The sequence below is a fragment of the Xenopus tropicalis genome, chromosome 1, assembly GCF_000004195.4.
Source record: "Xenopus tropicalis strain Nigerian chromosome 1, UCB_Xtro_10.0, whole genome shotgun sequence".
NCBI classification, from domain to species: Eukaryota; Metazoa; Chordata; class Amphibia; order Anura; family Pipidae; genus Xenopus; species Xenopus tropicalis.
In genome coordinates, this window is record NC_030677.2 from 101,315,064 (window position 1) to 101,339,966 (window position 24,903).

The 24,903-nt window shown below is 37.3% G+C and overlaps 1 protein-coding gene across 1 annotated transcript in view; it reads right to left on the reverse strand.

The window, feature by feature from the left end:
- kank3 (KN motif and ankyrin repeat domains 3) overlaps positions 1 to 24,903 on the reverse strand; it is a 47,357-nt gene that overhangs the window by 8,207 nt on the left and 14,247 nt on the right. Inside the window, exons 2-7 of the mRNA XM_002938551.5 lie at positions 17,233 to 17,380; positions 11,959 to 12,077; positions 9,882 to 11,861; positions 3,050 to 3,149; positions 1,873 to 2,124; positions 767 to 854 (exon numbers count right to left, since the gene is read on the reverse strand). Coding sequence (XP_002938597.1) covers positions 767 to 854; positions 1,873 to 2,124; positions 3,050 to 3,149; positions 9,882 to 11,861; positions 11,959 to 11,995 — 2,457 coding nt within the window. The 5' untranslated portion in view covers positions 11,996 to 12,077; positions 17,233 to 17,380. The remainder of the gene's footprint in view (positions 1 to 766; positions 855 to 1,872; positions 2,125 to 3,049; positions 3,150 to 9,881; positions 11,862 to 11,958; positions 12,078 to 17,232; positions 17,381 to 24,903) is intronic.

The window sequence follows — 24,903 nt, forward strand, 5'->3', positions numbered from 1 at the left end:
CCATATAGCCTGAAAATTAATTGCTAACTTAAAAAACAAATATGGGTAGAAATTACGTATTTTATATACTAAACTTACTGCATCAGTCTGAAGTTTCAGAATATCTAATACATTAATGATCAAGGCCTTCAAAGTTGTGCACAAGGGGGTCACCATCCTGGATTCTGTTAAAAGTGTCAGTGAAACATGCTCAGAGTACTCTGGGCAGCAGAAGGCAGAAGGCTGTCCAAAGACATCAAGCAAAAAATAAAATTCACTTGTCGTAGAAGCTGATGCTACAGGGCCAGTTAGATCTGATGCTAATTGCTCTGCCATGTAATGAGAATCTGAACTAATTACTAATCATCCTTCCATTGTGACATTTATATTCTATGTATACTGTAAACTGTCTGAAGCCTGTCCCTAAGCTCAAGAAAGTGACAGCAGCACAGAACATTGTGGTGAATCAGCAGAAAAGAAGATGGGGAGCTACTGGGGGCATTTTTGGAGTCACAGATCTTCCATGCTAAAGGGCTGTGTTCTAGGCTTTAGCTAACCCTGCATGCCTAGATTTGGTTGGGTAGTTTAGCTAATTTCCCCAAGTTTTAAAGATTCTACCATTTTTTTAGTAAACCCTTAACAATATAAATTGAGCTATTGACAGCAATAAAAATATTGCGGTTTTAATAAATTCAAGCACAGTACTTGAAATAACTCAATAACTGCATTGTAAGATACAGACATAATATATGTTGGTTTAGGATAAGGGCTAATGTGCTATACTTACAGATTGTTTTGTTTTCACAGCATTCGGTTCACATAAATGAATACTGACCACCAGACAGGCCTCCTGCATCTTCTGACTCAGAACACAGCTGAAATACAATAAAGAAACTTTCCAAAAGATTTCTACATAGACACACAAGTCATTTTTAAGCAAACATGCATGTCGTACAAGATTGGAATAGAGAAACACATTTTTAGCAAAAACAAAGATTTTATCTTGAAACAAACCCTGATTTAAAATAGATTTTCTTTAACAGACATGTTACAGGGTAACCCTTTTGAAATAAAAAATAACAAAAGTGGTATAAAGGTGATACCTTTATTGGCTAACTAAGATAACCATAGCAAGCTTTCAGAACATTTTAGTTCCTTTTTCAAGCTGAAAAGCATTTTAGTTCCTTTTTCCTGCATTAACAGACAGAAACAGGAAAATTACATGCTGCTTGCTTAACTAAGGTAAGCTAGAAAATGTCTATAATAATCAAAGGATCAGCATCATTCAGATAGCACATGAACAAGGGATAACCATCTAATCTGTAGTGACATGTCAGAAAGAACAAATTTTGCCTGGACCAAATTTGCCCAGGGAGGTCCCAGCTGAGTTAGCAGGGTGTGGGAAGGGGAGCTGAGTCTGTTATGTTATGTTTTGGGGGTAGGCCCAAAATGATGCTCTGCAAAGGAGTTTTAGTTCTAGCATTACCCAGTGAGTTTCACTAATGCAGCACCATGCTGCAATGGTAAGCTCTTCTGTAGTACTGGGTTACCAAGTTTACTTTCAACCTGGGCACTATCTACAAGGAGTTTTGCATGTTCTCCCTATGCTTTTGTGGGTTTCCTTATACTCCCGTTTCCTCCCAAAACATATAGGTAGATTCATTGGCTCCTGATAAAAGTAACCACAGAGTATTTGTCAATGTGATAGGGACTGTAAGCTGAACTGAGGCAAGGAATGATGTATATCTCAGTAAAGTGTTGTGGAATATTTTGGTGCTATATAAAATATAATAATAATAATACATAGACAATCGGTTACATTTCTTCAGAATATAGTCTTCTCTTTTATTCTTTAGAGAAGTGAAATTATATCTTTTTGTTCAGGACACTTACCTCTTTTTAGTGTCATGTTGAGTTGGTTGTTCTTCCCTATCTTTCCTTTTCTTTACTTTTTCCTCTTTTCTCTTCTCTTCCACTGCACAGTCCTCTATATCACTGTCTGTATCCTGCATGTTGACATTCATCTCTTCCTCTGAGGTGTCCTCATAGTTTAATGCCTCACTGTCAGAGCTGTCCTCTGACACTTTGTCTGAAGAGCTGTCACCTTCATTGTCACTAGATTCTTCACTTGAAGTACTTTCATATCTATATAGTTAAAGGGATTCTGACATTATGTTATGGTGTAGTTTTTATTACTAAATTACACTGTGTACATTGAAAATAATTAATTCAATAAATTGCAAAAAAAATCAGTCAACTCTTTAAACAATTTTTAGCTATAATATTGGAGTGTAGGCAGCCATCTCAGTGCACTGTGCCTGATTTTGTGCTTTTAGAAAGTGCCAGCACTTTCCAATGGAACTGCTTTCAGAGAAGCTATTGTTTCTCCTACTCAATGCAACTGGAGAAGTCATGACTTAGGTGAGCTGAACTTGGATTTTTACAAATGAGTGCTAATGCTATATCTACCACTAGGTGGCAATACAGAAATATGGATTTCAATGCAAGATTAGGTTGCACGAGCGCTATTAAGTAATTCATTTTCTAAAAAATATATGTTTTCCTTTGACAGCATCCCTGTATATAGGGATGTATAGAAGGATGCTCAACATCCTCTTTCCAACTACAATGAACTGATTTCTATAAGCACAAAAGATCATTTAAGCAGTCATTACCCTAAACAAAATTGTGTGAGGGTTTGTATTATTATAGTATTACTGGCCTACTTGGAAAAGATCACTATCCTAGTCTTGCCTTAGCTGCTAGGTTGTGCAGACTACTGGCAAACTATTCAAAAAGGTTATTAGAGGAGTAATTAGAGGAGTATTAGAAGAGCAAGTTGTCTCCAAAAAGAGAACAATGGCATCTCACGGAATTCTGGAAATGCAAACAGAGTTAGGAAAGGTGGCAACAGATGTCCATGTGAGTAGTCTGAGTTTGGATGGACCATTTTAACTATACTATACTAATAAAGTTATATACTGTAGTGATAGTAACGCTTTGAACAATACATTATATGCAATGTAAACACTTCCACAGGACATATTAGGCAAAAACCAAATCCACATACTCTCCATTTAATATGCCCACAAACTGAAGACTTTTCTTCTCTCGATTTATTTGACTTTTGGAAGCACCGTCCTTGTTTTTCATGATTGATTTAAGTGCTCCTAGAAAGGAAAGAAGGCAGAAAACATTTCTTTATACATACAAAATAGAAAGAAACAAGAAACATTCTTAGATATTGTATATTTGCACAAAAATGTAAAAACAAAAATGTTGCCTTTAAATGAGAAGAGGAGCAGAGAGGGGGGGCACAGCCCTTTGAAGTAGGCAGACAATGGAAAGATAAAGCCTGCCTGCTTTGCGATGCTATGCGAGGGAGGGAGGGGGAACTCTTTGAAGCAAACGGCAAGCTGAATCCTCCCAGTTTATGACATAGTCCTTTTGACAGATTGAGAAGCTACAGTCGGGTTGCCAGACAGTCGGGTTCAGGATTTTCAGTAAGAGAGAAAGAGGACTTTTAGGAAAAAACAGTCAACATGACCTATAGGTAGGTTTGAAAGTAGGTTCATATTTTTATAAGAAAAAGATAATAATAAGATAAAATTCAACGTAGGAACCATTTAAAGAAATTGTTGAGAAAATTACAACTAGGTTGATCATTTATTAACAAAGGTGATAGATATTACCAGTGCAGTTAATCATAGCAACTAATCAGATGTTTCCAGATGCTGTTATCCAATTGCTTTCCTATTGCAAATTAATTCCTATAGGCATAGCACTTGTGCAATATTACACCAATATGAGGATAAATTGGAATTATTAGGTAGATTCTGTTTTTAAGTAAAGGGCGACAAGGAGGGCTCATACACCTTTAAATGAATAAACATTAGGAAATAATGGGTCTGCCAACCTCCACAATAACATAAAGAAGATTGCAGGTTTATTATAGACAGAAGTAGGTGACTCTACATATATTTCCACCAGTTTCACCTATTTTGCTATGTAACACTTTCCTGACTGTCAATAACACAGATATCCAAGTTGAAAGATGTACCAGTTCATCTGAATGTGTTTGACTGCTTTGAGTAGCACAATATCTTGATACATATAAGGACGCAGCTGCTGGGGGTGGGAGACACAGAAGGACGCGGGGGGGCGCAGGGAGAATGTTGGGGGGCGCATGTGCAGTAGAGACAGTGAGGGAAAGGGAGTGGGCATGCCTTATTAAAGATGGCGGCGCCGTTCACTGAAACAAGTATGTAGAATGTAGCAGGTGTATCTCTGTAAATCTTTCATTAGGCAAGCCAGAAATATAGCGTTTTTACACAGCAATAGCAGTACTATTTAATAGTGTGCTTAATAGATTTTGACTTTCCTTGTCCTTTAACGTACTGCTGTCAGTGTCTGTATTGCTACCCCCATTCTGGAGCATAAGTGGTGGAAACAATGTGGGGGCAATAAGTTCAGGTGCCAAAGCACTAAGAACTGACAACAGTTCTCCTGTGATTTTTCTTTTTGCATTATGCAGGTTGCCAAATATTAGCAAGTTTTTTTGTAGTAACAAAGAATGTGACACAGTCATCTGTATTCTATACTGAGAATCCACAAATGGAGGAAAATCTCCCAAACGCCTTTGTATTCCTATAAATACAGTGCATGTTCCAATAATAAATACCTGCAGTTTACTATTTAAAATACTAAATGACCTAGGTCACTCAAGGGATAGAGATAAAAGGGGCATTAGCGACTTCAACTGATTATAAACCAAACTGTCTCTAGAGAAGTGCTGCCCCAGGGAAGCAATAAATATCTACAACAGGAAAGATTTTCATTAATCACTGTGAGGGTTTTCTTAACCAATGAACCCAGTATTTGCTATTGTATGTGACAGGGCATAAGCATTCTTGTACAGCACCATGTAAACAGGAAGCAATTTAGAAAAAATAGTGCAATAAGTTAACATGTATTAAGTGAGGAAGGATGAAGCAGGACTATGCTCACAAGAAGCTTCTATTTGGAAATAGGAGGCAAGTGACCAACAGGACTATTAATCTCACTTTTTGTTGGCGGATATTGGCTACACGTGCCTGCACCCAGGGCCGCCATCAGGGGGCACATCCCGGGCTGAGGCGATTTTGACTTTTAAAGGGGGCCTGGCGTGCTACAGTCTTCTGGCTAGCTCAGGCCTTTAATCTCTTATTAAACTGTATTCGATTGGTCGTGCCCCGTGTGTACGTGTGACGTCAGTACGCATGGGGCACAACCTTATAAAAGGTCTGTCTCCTTTCGCGTGGAGACAAAAGTGAAGAGGCGTCTTGCGGGAAGTATCTTGCCGGAGCCTGCAGAAGCCAACGGAACCAGCCCAAAGAACCCAACGGAGGAGGAGACCGATGAAGCCAACAGAGAAGGTGTATGGTAGGCACTGTGTATGGGGGGCACTGGCCAGCATAATAAGGGGGGGGGGGTCCTGGCAAGCATAGAGTATGGGGGGCACTGTGTATAGGGGGCCCTGGTCAGCATGTGGATGGGGGGCACTGTGGATTGGGGGTTCTGGCCATCATAGAGTATGGGTTGTACTGTGTATGGGGGGCCCTGACCAACATGCGTATGGGGGGCACTGTGGATGGGGGTCCCTGGCCAGCATAATTAGTGGGGCCCTGGCCAGCATAAGTATGGGGGGTACTGTGTATGGGGGGCCTTCGCCAGCATAATTAGGGGAGACCGGGCTAGCATAAGTATGGGGGGCACTGGGACCCAGAAAATCTATTTGTGAGGGGCCCCGTGATTTCTGATGCCGGCCCTGCCTGCACCTGAGCATATTTAATGCTTCTGAGTGCAGGCAGGTAGAAGATTTTTGCAAAGTAGGGGCGTATTTTAAACTCATTTCCATGAATGTAGGTCATTTATTAAAAGATCTGAATTGAAACAGCACAATTGAAATAGCACAAACAAAAAAAAATGTACGGAAAAAATGTGAAAACTGCAGCTTTTTCATATTATTGCACAAATTACAGCATTAAAAAACCCTGAAAACCTCTCATACTGCAATGCAAAGCTTTGTTGCATAATAAATCACAAAAAATTTTTTTTTTCCATGACAAAATCATATTTTGGCACCAAACAACATTAATAATGAAAAAAAATTGAGCATTAGTAAATCCCCCCTTAAGACCTTTTAAAATACATAATTAATCTGAATCAGAACCTCAAATGTGATAGAATAAATGATCATTCCTGGGAAGTAAACTAGGGGGATCCATAAGTAGTCAGCTCTGTACCACGTTGTTTCCACTGAAAAAACTGCTGAGGACTATTTTGAATTACCACCCTCTTCACCATTTGGCAAGATTCACACCTGAGCACACACGCTTAACTGAAACTGGATAATCATGTATATAGGAATTTAGACTGGAAATTGAATTGAAGAGGGCCCTCAGTAGAAACACAAGATAATTTAGTTTTTTGGTAGCTACCTAGACAGATGGAATAAAAAATGACCAATTCAAATGTTGCTAAGAATAGGTTGATATGTAATACTAAACATTTCTTTAGAACTTCCTATTTAAGTTACAATAAACTTATTGCTAACACGCTTCTCGACTCAGTAGACATGGAGCGGCTGATTAACTAATAAAGGTGACAAACTGCAAATGTGCAGTTGTCCATAGCAACAAATCATGTATAGTTTGTGTACAAACAACTCCTAACAAGTCCCACCAGGTGTTTCCTTATACATTAAAAGGACTTTATTACTGTATTTAGTATGAAGGATACAGTCGTAAACTAAAGACAGATCTGTAAATGCTGGGATTTACAAACTTACATAAACGGTTGCTTTCATGTGACCTGTTAATATCATACAATGACATCTGGTATTTAAGTATTTGCTTGTTTTCAGATACTGATAACTAAACTACCAGAAGGGGTCAGTGTTAGCCAAAATGCTATGAATGCTTTGGAAATAGGATCACATTTCTTTATTCATTGTGATTGGGATTTAAATTTTGAGTCAATATAGACATTTGCTACTAAGGGGCCCAGGAGGTCCCAGTGACTGTGTAGCTGCATTAAATGTGTTCAAAACCAATGATCCTAAGATTCTGTCACAATAATTTTGGTGTGGGGCTCTGCTAGAAAGACTGATCTTCAGTATGACAAAAGATGAGGATAAACAGCAGGAAAGTGAATAAAGTAAATGCAATTGAGGCCCCTGAAGACAATAATTGTAGTTGCATCTGTTTCCCATGATATTTTGTCTTTAAAGAAGAGCATAATTTTCAGTTCAAATATCTAGTTTTCTTACTTTTAAAATATCCTAACTATATTTTCCACATCTTTGCACTACACAATGTGGCAACATGTCTACTTGTTCTCTCATGCTTTTCTTCCAACAACACAAAACATCAGCATCTCAGGAAACTAGACCCCAATACAATATTCTGGATATGTATAGGTATGTCACCCTGTTATTCAGAATGCTCGGGATCTGGGCTTTTCCTGGTCAGGGATCTTTCCATAATTTGGATCTCCATATCTTAAGTCTACTAATAAATCATTTAAAGGAAAACTATACCCCTGGAATGAAAAACCATCAGTTTATATTATGTTAAGTACCTATTAAAGAATCTCGCCAAACTGGAATATATATATCAGTAAATATTGCCCTTTTATATCATTTCCCTTGATCCACCATTTAATGATGGGTTGTGTGCTCCCTCAGAGATCACATGACTAGAAATAATGTAGCTCTAACTGTAACAGGAAGTAGTGTGGAAGCAAAAGGCAGAACTCTGTCCATTCATTGGCGGATGTGATCTAGCATGTATGTGTGCCTTGGCTTGTTTGTGTGCACTGTGAATCCTACGATCCCAGTAGGCGGCCTTTAATTCTTAAAATGGCAATTCTCTATTTAGGAGTACCCAATAGCAAATACTACTAAAAAAGTATATTTTTATGAAAATGGTTTATTCAGATGAAGCAGGGTTTTACATATAAGCTTGTTTATGCAATACATTTTTAAAGAGACCTACATTTTTTGGGGGTATAGTCTTCCTTTAAACAATAATTAAACCCAAAATCATTGTTTTGCCTCCAATAAGGATAAATTATTTCTTAGTTTGGATTAAGTAAAAGGTACTGTTTTATTATTACAGAGAAAAATAAAAGTATTTTTAGAATTATTTGCTTATAATGTAGCCTATGGGAGCTGTCCTTTCCAAAATTTGAAACTTTCTGGATAACGGATCCCACACCTGTATTTGTGATACAAACACATTGGTGCAAATCAGTGGGTTTTATAAGCAAAAGTCACAAAGTCTGCACAGGGACTAGTAACCCTTGGCAACCAACCAAATACTTTCTTTCAAACAAGCGACTTGCAAATGCCACCTGCCAATGGATAGTTTATAGGTTACTAAACCATGTGCAAACTTAGGGGGCAATTTGCCTTCTTTGGTAAGTATTACCAAGTGGTAACACTGATAGTAGGAGCAATTTATTTTTTTCACTGAAATGATAAATTCCAGGAAAAAGTAAGGAAAATAACAGCATAAATCCATTCTCCCTACATGCGCTATGAATTAGTGAGTAAGGATTTGTATGGGTGTGAATGAATGTGAATGTGACAACTTTATCAGCTTTAAGAAATGTGTTAAAAATTAGTTAAAACATTCCAGAGATTTTTCCTGACAGCTAGGAAGGGTGTAATAAATCCAGAAACATATTACACTGGTCAAAATCAATTTGGACTGGCCAGTTCAATCTTTCATAAATAAGCCCCCTTGTGTCTTTTTTTATATTTAACTTTTAGTTATATATTATCCATACTTTAAAAGGTTTCACCTTTTAAGAAAGATTGGCAAAGTAATGTGTTATACAATGGAAAAGGAAATACAACTGGCTCAAAATCACATATGCCTATGGCAACTAGTTCTATTTCATAGATTCCCTTTTCAGTACTTTGTTGGAAGGAATTGGGCTATAAATGCATTAGTTAATTTTAGGAATACTTAAGAAAACAGGATAATAGGATACTCTGCTTTATTAAAATGTTCTGTTAGCATCTGATATGGAAAGAGCACTGAAATGCCATGATGCTTCTGCTGGTGAACCGACTAGTTTCCATTCAATGCAATGTGAACTGATCTGGGGACATTTGCCTGCTTAATTAAAGACATATCCTATATCTACAATATACAAGAATATAAAGTTTCAATCAGACCTTGATTAAGCTCAAATGGGACCCCCTCTTTCTCCTTTGTATTATTATATAGTGGTGCAAATAATAATTGTGAACAACAGTTGCAGGCCATATATGATTTAACCATCTAAAGGTGCCTAAAATAATACCTCCCTTATTAAGGCTTGGTCAAAAATTCATTAGACCAGTCTGAGGACTGCTTAAGACCATTAATGTTTTCAGTGGGGATCTGTAAAGGCCACCTATATAATCTGATCCCTTGCCCAAGGGCCAAAATATTTCATTAGCTCAATCTATCCATCGCATATATATGTATTCTTCTCCCTTACATTAGATGTGTAGTCATATATTTTAATTCTGATACACTTACGCCTCCCAAAAGATTTACAGAAAGGTTACTAAAGAGTTATAAAAACCTTACTGTTGGAATAATGTTTGACATGAAATTTCTGGGAACCTGAATTGAATCAAAGTAATGTAAATTAACATAGCATTAGAGGAAGATGATTTGTTGATGTATGTTATTTCTGATCTGCTCTCTGTCACCAATTGATTGATACATGTTGGGCTTACAAATGCTGACCACATTAACCTGTCAGCAAATGCAAACAGAATATTAAATCCTTTCCACTGTACAACACAGAACAATGTGCCAGGAGTGCCACAAGAAAATAAATATTGCCCAGAAATATCTTACCACGATTACCAAAATTGGCCATACTTGTGTCTTCTTCTGCAACACTTCCCTTCTGAGTATCATTATCCTCTGGTTGCTCTCCTGAGTTCTGAATAATTAAACAATGCTCATCTCCCCCTTCTGTGGTCAAGTTGAGTGCTGTGACCTTTCCTGCCACTGTAATACTTTCTTCTGTCTTATCACACTTTTCCACATGCTTTGTGATATCCTGGTTATTCTTAGCAACATCCACCTCATCCTGTGCCAACAAAGTCATCTTACATTTGGATTTTAAAATTAAGTCACTTCTTGGCATACTTATAGCTTCTATTATGGTGCTACTCATAGAGGATTGCACTTCAGTGTTTTTTTCCAAATTAGCCTGAGTGCTTTTTTCCTGATATCCTAACATCTGATCTGTGCCAACTGCAACTTCCTTTGCTTCTGAGACACAGCTGACTGCAATGCAAGACAGTTCTGAACAACAATTAACTCCTGCATCAACCATTTTCAAATGTTCTCCAGATGCCTGGTTGAGCATAGAAACCACTGCTTCAGAAGCTGTTTCCAGTGTTTGAGGATGCGCCATAACCTCTTTGTCTGCCATGTCTTTCTGTCTCCTAGAGTAAACTGCCACCCTTAATTCTTCCAATTCATTTGCTGCTTCCTTCAGGTGGCCTTCCAATAAGCCAATAACCCCTCTTTGGTGGTCTACTGTATGCTGAAGAAGTTCAATCTCTTTTTCTGCCTCACATGTCATTCCCAACAATGATTCAATCACCCAAACTTCAGCATCTTTTGTTTCTCTTTCACAACCTACCGCCACTTCCCTGTTTGTGTTTTGAGATCTATAATAAAACACAACATCATTCATGTCCATCTCCTCACCCACTGCTATTGACTTGGAACGTCTTTCCATCACCTTTGGTGGACTGGTTATTTTGCTAGCCCCAGTCCTACTCATTTTCACATTTCTCTCTGGAACAGCTAATTTTTCTGTAAGTCTTTTTAGTTCTGCAATTTTATTTGTTCTTAATTTACTTGTCTCTAGCTCATTTTCTGTTTCAGAAGGTAGTTCAATATTTTGCTCAGAGCAACTTTCGTTAAGGTTGCAATTGACAGCACTGAATGATCTTTCCAGAGGAACAATTTCCTGCTTCTTCTCAAGATCAGCTAAAAGCTGTTTCTTTTCACTTTCCAGAGTAGAAATCTTCATCTCTAAAATGGGAATGGCCTTCACCTGCTCTTCAAGATCCTTTAGCTGCTTGAGGGCAGCAGCCATTTGTTCCCGAACATAATGTAGATGAGATGAAGAAATCATAGCTGGAGTACTTCTTCCAGAATTGACAGGGCTGATTTTCACAGATCCTGAAAAGCTTGGGCTAAGTATTCCATGACTTTCACCAACTTTGTTAAGAGGTAAATTTTGTGGTAGCTGAGACAGATTGGGTGAACTTGTGCTAGAAACACCCAGCTTAGAAAGACTTGTAGATGAACATGTCCTGATTTGTCCTTCTGCCCCTTGTAAATTCAGTTGCTCTTGCTCAAGCCTTTTGCTTGTTTCTTCCAAAGTCTTCTCGACACGATGGTTTCTCAAAAGAGATTTTGGAGAAGGAGGGGGAAGTAAGCTTATAACAGGTGTAGGAGAAACTGGATTGGACTTTGGAAAGCTTAACATTTCCTTGTTATCTGAGGAATTGGATTGTGTTCTAACTCTTGGGAAAAATACATTGCTTGATCTTCCATCATCGCTAAAAGTTAGTGATTCAGTGGACGTCCAGCCGCCTGTCTGGCAGGATGGGCTCCTTAGAGATGATGTTGACTGTCGTGGTACTCTTGGTTTGCGATAAACTGGCACCTTTTTTAAAGTCTGACCACTCTGAATGTCATCAACATATTTCAGAAAATCCAAATCAAGCTGGAAGCCATATGGAGTCTCAACAGAATATGCTGTCTTTTCATTTTCATCCTGGTCCCGATATAAAAAGGGACCCCCTAAGTCTAAAAATATAATTAAGAAAAAGCAAAATTTATTTTAGAAAAGTAATTTAGCAAAAATACGGCACAACACAAGATATTTAACAGCTTTTTTTTGTACCTGGTAGATTTTGATTGAGATGTATTGATTGAGTCATCTTAACAAAAATAATCACAGACCCATACACAAAATTCTGTAGATTATGTAGAGTTCACAAAAGTAAGGGCAAGCAGAATTTCCTGTAAAACAAATACATCAGCATTAGATACTAGTAACATTTTATATGTATGTTAAAATAAATAAACCATATTTATGAGCTGAATTCTTCTTTTTCAAATTATTGTCATACAGAACTCTCTAGGATCTATTGTATCCCCCAAACTTGCAGTTCTTGGGCAGATGTTATTTCTATTAAAATTGCTTTTCACAGTTTTTAAGTATCAGTGCAGGAAACGGAGAATAGTACATACAACAGAACATTTAGTATTACAGGAATGGCACCTGTTATACAGAATGCTTTTGAACTAGGTTTTTCCAGATAAAGAGTCTGTCCATAATTTGGATATTTATACCTTAAAGTGGACCTGTCACCCAGACATAAAAAGCTGTATAATAAAAACCCTTTTCAAATTAAATGTGTAACCCAAAGTATTTTTTTTATTAACATATCCATACTCATTATATAAGCATTTAAAAGTCCCAGCTGTCAATCATATATTGCCTGACCCGCCTCTATGCCTTAGGCTTAGAGGTGGGGCAGTTAGTTACTTTCACTTTCAATTCAGAACTCCTTAGATGTCACTGCACTGCATAATAATGTAATAAATGTTTAGTGAACACTAAGAATGTTTAATACCTGCTTGAAGATGGATTAAATCTTAATGCCAAAATAGGTTAAGAAGTTTTATTACATACACTGAGCACTCACGCAAATTAAAACATTTGCAATGTTATGTCACAAGACATGCATAAGGTTCACAAACGGTATTTTACTGTTGCGAAAATGCAAAATTTGTCGCAAGGCTAAAATTTTGTCCAATTGCAATCTTTTTTCCTGTTACCAACATATATTACATTCCCCCATAAATCTACTAAAATATACCTTAAACATTAAATAAATCTAATTGGATTGATTTGCCTACAATAAAGAGTAATTATATCTTAGTTAGGACCAAGTACAAGGGGCTGTATTATCATTACAAAAAAATAAATACTTTTTAAAAATGTGAATTATTTTATTAAAATGGAGTCTACGGGAGACCACAATCCCATAATTGGGAGCTTTCTGGATAACAGGTTTCCAGATAATGAACCCCGTATCAACATAAGTAATAAAAATTGTACAGGTATGGGACTGTCATCTAGAATGCTCAGGACCTGGAGTTTTTTGGATAAAGGATCTATCCGCTGTTTAGATCTCTATACCTTAGGTCTACTAAAAAATCATACAAAACATTAAATAAAGCCAATAGGAGTGTTTTACCACCAATAATGATTAATTATATCTTAGTAGGGATTAAATACAAGCTACTGTTTTATTAGTACAAAGAAATAGGAAATATGATTTTAAAATTTAAATTATTTGCTTATAATGAAGTCTATAGGGGATGACCTTCCTGTAATTCAGAACTTTTTGGATAACAGGTTTCTAGATAACGGGTCCCATTCCTGTACATATTTTTTAAAGGTGATCAGTGTGTGGTGCACTGGACCACAAATGCTCTCTTGGTTAGGATATGTACAAGATTTTGAGAACGTACATTTAAAAATCTAAACCTGGTGATCCCAGGGCCACTACTGCCATGAGGCAAGGTCAGTAAATAGGGGCTGCAACAATCAGACTTTGCTTTAGAACTTTATGAGCCGTTTTATCGCTTTTTAAAACGAAAATTGGGCTCTGCCAGTGCAGAGATTGCTATTGCTATGCAGCCTCCTCTGGACCCACTCCAACGCTAAAATTGTAAGCGCAGAGCAGGACAGAGGGGACGGCATCCAGGTGGCAGCAGCCCCAGGATCAGCACTGGGTGATCCACATAATTTTTTTTTATTTTCTTTTGACGTTTACCTCTAAAAATGTTGGAAGCTATGGCTTTGTCCCTGGATGCCAATTACTTACACAGTATCGTCTTACTTATGGGAGTGGATGTAACATCTAGCCTGAATTTGAACCAGCGACCTACAGTTACTGCACAGTCTGCTATAACTCTGCTCTATGTGATCATTCACACAAGGTTCTGGTTCAATGTTTTAGTATTCTTAAGAGTTCAGGAAAGCATGGTATGTATCAGCTGTTATTAAAGGATATGTCAACCCCAAAAATAATTTTTTGCCTAATAAAAAAAGAAAATCATTCCAAGCAACTTTCCAATGTGAATTATTTGAATTTTTTTAGTGCTTTAAAAGTCATTTGTAAATGTAATTGCTATAGAAAGCAGCATTTGCTGAACTACTGGTTGTTTCTTTTTAGGGCTCTGGCACATGGGGAGATTATTCGCCCGCGACAAAACTCCCTGTTCGCGGGCAACTAATCTCCCCGAGTTGCCTTCACCTGCCATCCCACCGGCGAAAATGTAAGTCGCCGGTGGGATGGCACACGCGGCGGCGTGATTTTGCGCAAATCGCCGAAAAAGCCTTGCGAGGCAACTTCGGCGATTTGCACTAAATCGCGCCGCCGCGTGTGCCATCCCATCGGTGACTTACATTTTCGCTGGTGGGATGGCAGGTGAAGGCAACTCGGGGAGATTAGTCGCCTGCGAACAGGGAGTTTTGTCGCGGGCGACTAATCTCCCCATGTGCCAGAGCCCTTAAACAATGTTGCAAAGGTCAGTCTCCTCCAGCAAGACAGGTCTGTCAGTCTGCTGGCTTGTGTTACATTGTTGCAAATGCCAGAGCCACCAGGGCAGAGAATAGAAAAGGACAGGCAAACACTACTTCTAATAGCAATTATATATACAAATAAGTAAAAAACCATTGCAAATTTTTAATGAATGTATATTGCAAAGTTGCTTAAATTATGTTTTTCTATATAAAAGAATTTTCAAGGACTGGTTGTCATTATGCACATACATGGTTAAATTGTTGTAATTAACCATGCCATCACTGGAGTAGGGGAGGGTTTTTCTATCCCCACCCATTTCACAACCTTTATAACTTGAACACTAATTAGTGCACCATTAGCTAAGGAAGGGACCCGAAACTTTGCTCTTGTTTTTTGTATGTACTTGGGCAAATAAAACACTTTTTTACACGGCTTACAACTTCAGTGTGCTACTGGATATTTTTGCTGTCTATTATATGCATAATAAAACTCAACAAAACCTAGCTAAACTTTGTGCCTTATTTTTATGAAGAGTAATGGTCTCTCCATTAGAGCATTTAAGTCTAACTGATCAAAGTAATCTGTAAGAATTGTATTACTACAATAACTATTAATAATGTTCAGTATTTTATTTCAAGCCAAAAATGCTTGCACCTTCTTATTTAGCAAATCCAGTTTGAACCTTTAACACTTCATTTATATTTATTTAACAATATTTATTTGTAATGAAATAAACATAGGCCTTCAATTATCCTTTGCTGCCAGACAACAACCTGCAAAGCCATCAGCCTTTAATTCGTTTAGTGGGATATAATGGGATTTATTTGATATACTTGGTAAAATAAAAATGGCATGCAAAGGCAGTAAGAGGGTTAAAATGTGTAATGCTTATCTTGCCACTAAAGAATGATGGGAGGAGGATTGTTTAGCTGATATCTTCTTGTTTAACTAGGCCACTTCAGTCTGTCATGTTGGTAATGTCAGCCACACTACAGAAATTCAACTAACCTACATGAACAAGGGGCCCTAAGAGACAAAATCAGCCCAACAGCAATCATTAGCAATGTACAGCTTCATTGAAGTGAACTGTATCATTTTGTCTGTATGAACAATGGTTTATTTATTTTCTACATATGTTTATATTGCCAATGGACCTTTGATATTATGAATCATAATTAACTAAGCCTAAGGGGCTTTGTCACGCTCCGATCCGTTTACTTCTACCCCGATATCAGTGTGCACTGACAGGAACAACATTTGCCTGTTAAGAGTACAGATGGGGTGGATTTTGGCAAGGATCAGTGAAAGTATGCATTTGCAAGACAAAATCAGCCCTGTCTGTGCACAGGCTGATGCTGTGTCTGTCAATGCATATTGCTGTCTGGGGCAGAAGGAAGCGTTTCCTCTGCTTGCCTGGTATGCCATGGCCCCAAGACTATCCTAATTCCACTCTACTCTAACAAGCTTGAAAATACTGTTTATGTGCATAAGTAAAGGTGCCCATACACTATAAAATTCGCTCGCTTGGCGATGTCGCCAAGCAAGCGGATCTTCACCCGATATCCCCACCTACGGGTGGGCGATATCGGGCAGCAAGTACCTTAAAAAAAAAATAATCTGATCGTTTGGCCCTGGGGCCATTACATTTGTGGTTATGGGGCAGTCGGTTCGGGGACCGCATCAACGAGCCGATACGGTCCCCGATCCGACCGGATTTTCTAACCTGGCCGATCGAGATCTGGCCAATTTCAGGCCAGATATCGGTCGGCCAGGCCGCTCTGTTCTGCCCATACACGGGCCGATTAGCTGCCGAATCAGTCCAAGGGACCGATATCGGCAGCTATAGTCGGCCCGTGTATGGGGACCTTAAACCTTTTCTTGTTAGTATAAAAATCCGAAACCTAAATACCACATCATATTTGTAGGATTGGTAAATTAGCATAAAATTAAATTGCAATTGCAATCACATCAGTTCCTGCCCCAGCGGAGCTTACAATCTAAATAAAGTCATAATGGGGCTTAAACATTTTTAACTTTGCACTCCCTTTCTTTGAACAGTTTTGTACCTTTTTTGGTTATAAAAATACTACCTATGGGAAGTCCCATGGTATGGGAAGTCTGACAGTTTTACACAAGGTGTAAAAGAGGCTATTCATGTTAAGGTGGAAAAAACATTCCTAAACAGAGGCGGGGGCCTTCAACACCATCTGTCTGCTACATACAGTGCTGTTCTAACATTTGTACCTCAGCGGATTCAGAACTCTTTACACATCCATTCATGCAACACTTACAAGTAACACCTGTCTCTATGAGTTGCATGATACTTTGGTAATCCTATCACAGTAACCCAGCAGCATTCACATCACTGTGAGTTTCAGGTGTCACCTCTCTGAAGAGTTACAATGTGCCATTATGATTGAATAAGTAGCAGTTTATTTGTCAAGGGCTTCCCATGCCAGTCAGTTGAACTAAAGAAGTTGCTCAGATGAGTAGTGAACTTCAATGATTATTCAGCAAGCCCAATTACTTTAGATTTACTTATACTAGATATATTAGTTCATGTTTGAAGGATTTACCTTTTCTAATCACTGAGATGTTAAATGTTTTCATCCAGTCTCTCTGATTTCTTTGTTCAAGCTGAGCATAATTTTGTTATTGTTGTTACTTAAGTTGAATGTTCATTTTCCAAAATTCTTCTTCGTCATCATCATACCCTAAAAGCAGCTAAGAGGTTAAAGGAAGTTAATGACACTTAGAAAAGGACAGGAAGTTCTTTATCTATGTAGGTATCTGTAGAATTTCATCATTTCACCCAAGGGGCAAATTCCTTGTCAGCTTTCCAAGATCTTACATGTCACAGTATAAATCCTCAGCTCTGACAGACAGCTGAGAGCCATGGTCTAATGGGACTGACATTTTCTTGTTGTTGTTTTTAGAGTGTTAATGCCTGCTGATGGAAGGATTTTACACATCTGACAAATGTGTGACTTCAGAAATTAATTGGAACAGCCAACACAATCATAATTAGTTAACAAAAGAATATTGGTTGAAATAATTACTTTTTGTTTTTGTTTCTCTTAAGCATGTTTATTTCTTGTGCAATCCCTACTACTGCTGGTGTAAATGTGTTGCACTGTACATAACTACTGAGAACTTCAGGGAGTAGCCAGTAGTTCTCTTTTGCTGACATATACTTCTAAAATTGTAAGATACATTTAATAATTCTATTTGTACTTTAAGCAACACATTTTCACTCATCTTTTGGATTATAAATAACGCCAAACTATAACATTTTGCACAAAAAGTATGCAGAACACAGAACTGATTGCAACTCCTAATTTCATACTCAAGTTTGAGAAAAAAGAGCAATTTAAAATTGTCACATACAGTTTTCCAGAGTACTCTGGGGACTATTCTAAGTAAGTTTTCACCAATTCATTTTTCAGGGTTTGAATCCTCTTTAAGATTTAGCTGAAAAAGCAAAAAGTGCTGAGATTCAGCAAAATCCCAAACTGAATTCTGCATCCCTAGCACAAGTATTTCCAACAATAACTGTTGCATGGAACTATACATAAATCAGTCAATAAGTGGGAGAAATAGGAAATTGGTTAAGCAGATTATAAAATGCACTAGTGAAAGAAAGGGGAGCAAGTGGTAAAAAAAGAGAATGGTGCATGTGGAAAGGAGAAAATGGGAAAAAGCACAATGAGGAAAGCAAAAATAGGGGTTGCTAAACAGTTGGTTGAGCGTAAAGTGAGAAAATGACACAATCAGAATGAAAAGAGAGGGAGTGTACATAGCAAGAGAATTAATAAGCCTATTTTACAAAGACAAGAAGCAAGGTTCAATGTAGCACAACACAACACTGGATAAAAAGCTTCAAAAGTGCTGTATTGGCTCCATATGTAGTTACAAACAGAATAAGACTTAGTTTCAGGTCTCACTGGGCCCTTTTTTTACAAAGACAGTGCAATGTGCAAAGGGCAATTTTCAGACACAAATCTTATATACCTGTATAAGAGAAAGCCACAATTTATGACTTTTAAAATATTTTTAACAATAGTTATTACATGACCACTTGTGTGATTAATAAGTAGCTATGTCACTGTGCCAAAAATGTCAAATTACCCTACCTTGCCCCTGCGCTCGGTGGATAGAAGACGTGTTCTAAGCCTTAGAACAGGTCTTCTATCCGCTGAGCGCAGGCCACGCCCTCCTCTGAATTGCATGCGGCATCCTTGGGACCCACCCTACCTTGCCCCGCAACATCCGCGGCCAAACATATTGTATGGCTCTCACGGAATTACATTTTAAAATATGTGGTGTTTATGGCTCTCTCAGCCAAAAAGGTTCCCGACCCCTGCGCTGGAGGTATATTAAACATCAGCCATTCTGTTTAAAAAAAAAAAAAAAAAAAAGTCTGTAACATTTAGCCTTTTACTTGGAAATTATTTCTTAATGTTCCAACATTTTTATGAAATATTAAAGAATATTTTTTACTGGCACTGAACAAATACATTCTTTTAGTTGCTTGCTGCTCTGCCCATAAGAAATAAACTCTATTCTGCACAGACTTATGTACTCACATGGCTAAAGTTTAAGATTGTGAAATGGTTAAGAAATGTCAAAGTGTAGTGCTAACACTGTATTTCATTATAATGCAATGAACACAATGTATTTTGTATGCAGTAAGTGTTACCCCACTAAAGAATATATACAACATTATAAATACTTTACAGTGAAACATTCGTTACAAAAAAATCCATATAGCATCTCTAAGGAGCCTATTTATCATGCTATGTAAAATGACATACACTGAAAAAAGATGTTAAAAGCCGTGTAAAATAAATGGCAAATTTATAAAGCTGTATATTATCTCTTACGCTGCTGGATTGTCATATTTAACGTCATTATTTTATGCTATTCTATTTATGTCCATTTAGGTCAATGGAAAAACTTCAGGTGGCAAGTTAACTGCCATGGTATTCTTTATGTAAAAATTCCCAAATCCCATTTTTACACAGCATTTTCAAAAGTTCACTGATTTTTTTGCTGGAATTTCACACTGACCAATTTGACACCAAAACAAGTGGTGTATTTGTTTGATGTTTTTTAACACACTTATAATAAATAAAGGTACAGGTATGGGATTCAGTATCCTGAACCCCTTTGTCCAGAAAGTTCCAAATTATGGAAAGGCCATCTCCCATAGACCCTAATTTTTAAAAATGATTTCTTTTTTCACTGTAGATTTCATATAGTATCTTAGATCCCATTTAAGATATAATTAATCCCTACTGGGGACAAATCAATCCTATTGGGTTTACCTATTGTTTACATTATTTTTTTAGAAAAACCCCTTATCCGGAAAACTCACACATGCATAATAAAAATAGAGAGCTGTCACTAAAGGGTTTTTGAAATATAATTATAGCTAGCAAAGGCTTTCTGCCACAGAGAATGGAAAGGTGCACCCTTGACAATATAGGTGGGAAGTGGTATTACAAATAACAAGCCAAGAATACTGTCTGTTGTAACTGCTGTGTTTTTAGAGAAGGTTAAATAACAGTTCTGTCTGGGGAATATATATCATTATCCCCATAAGAATCCTCAACTTTATTCTAATCAATAATCTATAAAGCTGCCCCAACCTTTTAGCACAAAATATACATTTTATACCAACAATAATCCTGAAAGAATAAAGTTTGTGGGTAATACAAGAGGGTATTTATTTATATCTCCTTGTATGTGCATTTATATCTTTTATTTCTTCTTTTTTTGTTAATGTATTTATATCTCCTTCTGTTTTAAACTAGAGCTGGACAAATCACATACAAATTGTTCAAGGGAAAGCATTAAAAAATAAGGCTCCACTACCACAGGTCCCAAACAGGCCTTTTTGTCTCACTTACAGAGGAACAGGATATAAATTGGTACTACTCCCTTCTACAAAGCAAACATAGCTTGGCGCCAGAATGATAAAGATCCTGTTTTATTAGGAACTTGGCCTTTCTAACTCATTAGACAGCCTGGTTAGTTTCATTAAAATTTCGGCTTCCAGAGCTGCTACTGCATGCATCTCTCACAAAGACCAAAACACACACCACAGTAATTAAAAGGCTTTTTCTTGGAACTGACACTTAAACCTAAGCTTAGATCCAGCAGCCATCCAGCTGTACATTACTCCTCCCAGTATTATCACGTTGATTAGTTATATGGTATTTACCTGAACTAGATATTATATAGACACAAATGACTAAATCGCATAGTGCTTGCTGCAAATGAAATGAGCTGGTGTATACACACAAGGAACAGATCATTATGATAAACCAACAAAACAGTTGCCAGGTTGGTAAATTTGTCCATGAATATGGTTAATTGGCAAACGTGACATGAACAAAAATTACACTTGCAATAATGAACAAGAGAGTAGAGAAAAATGATCAACTATTAAAAATGATGACTTCTATAGGCACAAAGTATCAACGCAAAGTATCAATAAACAGAAACATTTTTAAGTCCTAACGAGTATGAATTAACAGGTTTAAGCATTGTTGCTGGGACTAGTAGTCTCATTATGCACATGCGTGTGATATAGAAGCAGTGGATGCACCCCCCCAAGTTTACGTCACACACATGCACAAAATGAGCCAGCTGGGGCACATACCTGTGCCCCTACGTGACCACCTTCAGTGATGTAGGTTGCTTAATGCTGCCAAGGGAAATTTTTAGTGAAGAAAACTATTTTAGACCGCACTTTTGAAGGGGAAATATTTTTCAGTGATATGCGGCCTTTAGTAGGATAATAAATCCTTCAAAGCTATTTCCAGTCTATCTAAAACTTCAACAACCTGCTAATGCAGTTATCAAAATGTAAACAATATTTCAAGCAGCCATTATGATTATTACTATCAGCACACTTTTATGAAGCACCAACACACTCCGTAGAGCTGTACAATAGAAGGATATATACACTAATAATACAAATTACATCCATATACTACCAATCGAAAAAAAAGAAAGAGGGCCCTGCTCATTAGAGCTTACAATCTAATCAAAATAATATTATTATATTATATTATATTCCTCACTTACAAATATTAGTGTAAAGTGTCCTATAAAGATAAAGCTGTTGGCAGAAATTTAAAACATACAATCAGAATAATTATTAAATATTAATATGTAGTATGCATTGAAATGCATATCTGATACTAATTAATAGCTATATTCTTGTGAATATATGGCAAGTGAATTCAGCATCTGAAAAGCAAAAAAGTCAGACACTGGTTATACTGCTGCATAGTCCTGACCCTTAGCATATGACATTTCTTGAGTCTTTAATGTGAATTTCATGCCAACGAATGTCATAATCACACAAATAACTTGTTGTCTTGCCCCCATGAGCATTACTCACCCTGCTATAATGTGCATTCCAAAAGTGACATTTTGGAAACGTGACAGGACACAGATTCAGATTAAGAAGTCACTCTGGTACACACAGTGGCATCTGATGGGACAGTGCAGTTTGGTCCAAGTCAGCTTTGGATATATGCACAATAACATTTTATGTTGTTACTATGGTTACCAGCTCTGCAAAACCAATGGAACACCCTCCTTTCCACAGCTTCAAAAAGATGCAGAAATAAGAAGCGCAAGAATGCAGTCTTTTAATCATACACTTGCACAAATGATATAGGCAGATGCATTTCCACGTATGTAGAAAGGTATAACTAGAACTCACAAAGCCCCCAAAAAATAGCTGCAACCTCAGTACTTATCCAGTACAATATGGGCTCATCCACTGGCAAATACAATTAGATTAATATATTTTTAATGACAAGGGTTTAATTTATATAAAACAGTGTTTTATGTGACAGGAGCATAGTGTACATTTAAAGGGGACCTGTCATCCAGACATAAAAAGCTGTATAATGAAAGTCCTTTTTAAATAAACATGAAACCCAAATTCATGTTTTTATAAACATATCCATATTAACATATCCCATTTTAAAGGCATTTAAAAATCCCAGCTGTCAATAATATATTGCCTGCCCCACCTCTATGCCTTAGGCAGACAAATACTTTCACTTTCCATTCAACCCTCACATTCCACCTCTTTCCTCGCCATCTAATTGTGTTTTCAGTGCATAAACAAGATTTTGGCATGATGCAAAGCTTTCCTTACCAACAGAGTCCACAAAATGGCCCTCCCTGCTTGTAATTCCAAGACTAAATAAAATAAAATGTATTTTATTTTTATAGTGTAAGTTAAGTTTATTTTACACAATAGAAAAAAATTTGAATTATTTCTTAGAGTGACAGGCCCCCTTAACTAGTTTGTAGAGCCACCTTTTGCAGAAATAATAGCTAGTGAGTGTTGTAAAATCTGCTACATTTCTATTCATCTCTAGCAAACCAATCAGCAGATTGCTTATAAACTAGGGTTACCAGCTCACTTGAAAATTCAGGGAATCCTCAAATATATGCATGTGGCATGGCTGGACTGATTGCATAGTAAATCACATTGCAATCAGTTAAGTGCCTCAAGCTGAATTTTCTAGACTGATCACTTGTGATCCAGTAACCCTGTTTAGAAACAGGTGACCATTAAATTTAAAAATTTCATTGACAGGTATAGGTAACTACACTTGGGCAAAGGTTGTACCTTACTGTGTATGGATAAGTCTTTTAGGGGTAAGTATGTGACAGCTGTACACACTGTTCAAGTATATTTCTAGCTCATTCTTCCAGCCTGATTTGCTTAGGTTAGGTCACATAAATTTTGCACCTTTTGAAATAGTGCCACAAATTCTTGACTGCATTGAAATCATGGTTTTGACTTGGTCAGTGTAGGACATTCATCTTTTTGATCTTGAGCCACAGTGTTACTTTGTGTTTGGTATGCTGCTAGCAGCATAATTACAGTCACCAGGGGCATGTGCATGTGACACATTTGCAGCTGATGCCTCCACAACTGGTCTTGTGCTAAATTACCCATTTTCTCTTGCAGTGTTTCCCAGCATCTCACTTATTCCAGCATGATGCTACCACTGCAATATTTTACTGCAGGTATAATGTATTTTTTAGGTTTGGGCAGTGTTGGATGTGGTTTTGGTAATACCTATAGTTCCCAATTTTACCTTGAGAACGATAGGTATTGTTCTGACTTTTTTTTAACCCATACTTATAATTCTCAAGAATATACTATACTTCCCAAAAGTATCCTGGCATCTTGCACACCTAGCATCTCATTCCAAAACCTTTTCACTTCTTAGAAGGCTTTTCAGTAGATGCTGGAACACTGGAACACCTTACTTTTTGCAAGGCACAAAATATATAAAAGAATAATAAAAGATAACAATGGAATAATTTTTTATAAACATGGAATAACTTACTGTGCATCATAATAGCTAGATCTCCATTAAATTATTTAAGGCACTATGGCACTTGGCAAACAGCAGCTTGTGAAGTATAAATGGCACACAGACAGAATATTAAAAATGATAATTCCAACCTAGCCTATTCAGAGTGCATTATGCACAGTGCATTAGCTAAAAGTTCTGATGTCATTACAGACAAATATACTTATTTGCTTTAAGAAATAACAGAGAACCCATTGCAATTTACACTCAGAGTATTCTGGAAATTAAGCTGCACAAAGCAAATGCACAAATCAGGGATGGGGCCTGCAAAATATCTGTTGTCATAAGTGAGTGCCCTGACTTCCTGAGGAAATACTTGTTCTGGGAAGAGACCTTTCCTTTGGAGGGCTCTACATTGTTGTGTGCCTGGAACATGACTGGGGATTTCCATAAATATGCAACAAGTTTCCTGACATACATGAGAGAATTGCAGGGAGTGCGCACATTAGAAATACTTGTCCAGTTCTGTATTTTTTTTTTCATTTCCTAACTTTCTTCTGCCCTTTTTCCGAATGTTAAGCAAAGGTTTTACACATTGTTTCTTAGTTTGTCATTGATTTCCTTAATGTTGTCCTAACTTTGCCAACATCATCAGACATTTCCCCACTCACATTCAACAGCATTCCTTAATATATCCTTAAATTCAGTTCATCTCTAACAATCCTTAATTTAACATCTTTAATGTTGCTCTTCTAATTTCCACTGACATTACGTCCTAGGTAGGCACTTCTTTGCTACAAGTCAACCCTTCTGCAGCCTTGTGTACCTGCGCCAGTCATCCCTGCGCTGACTACTTTTTTTTTGATCGTTACATAACCTGTGCAG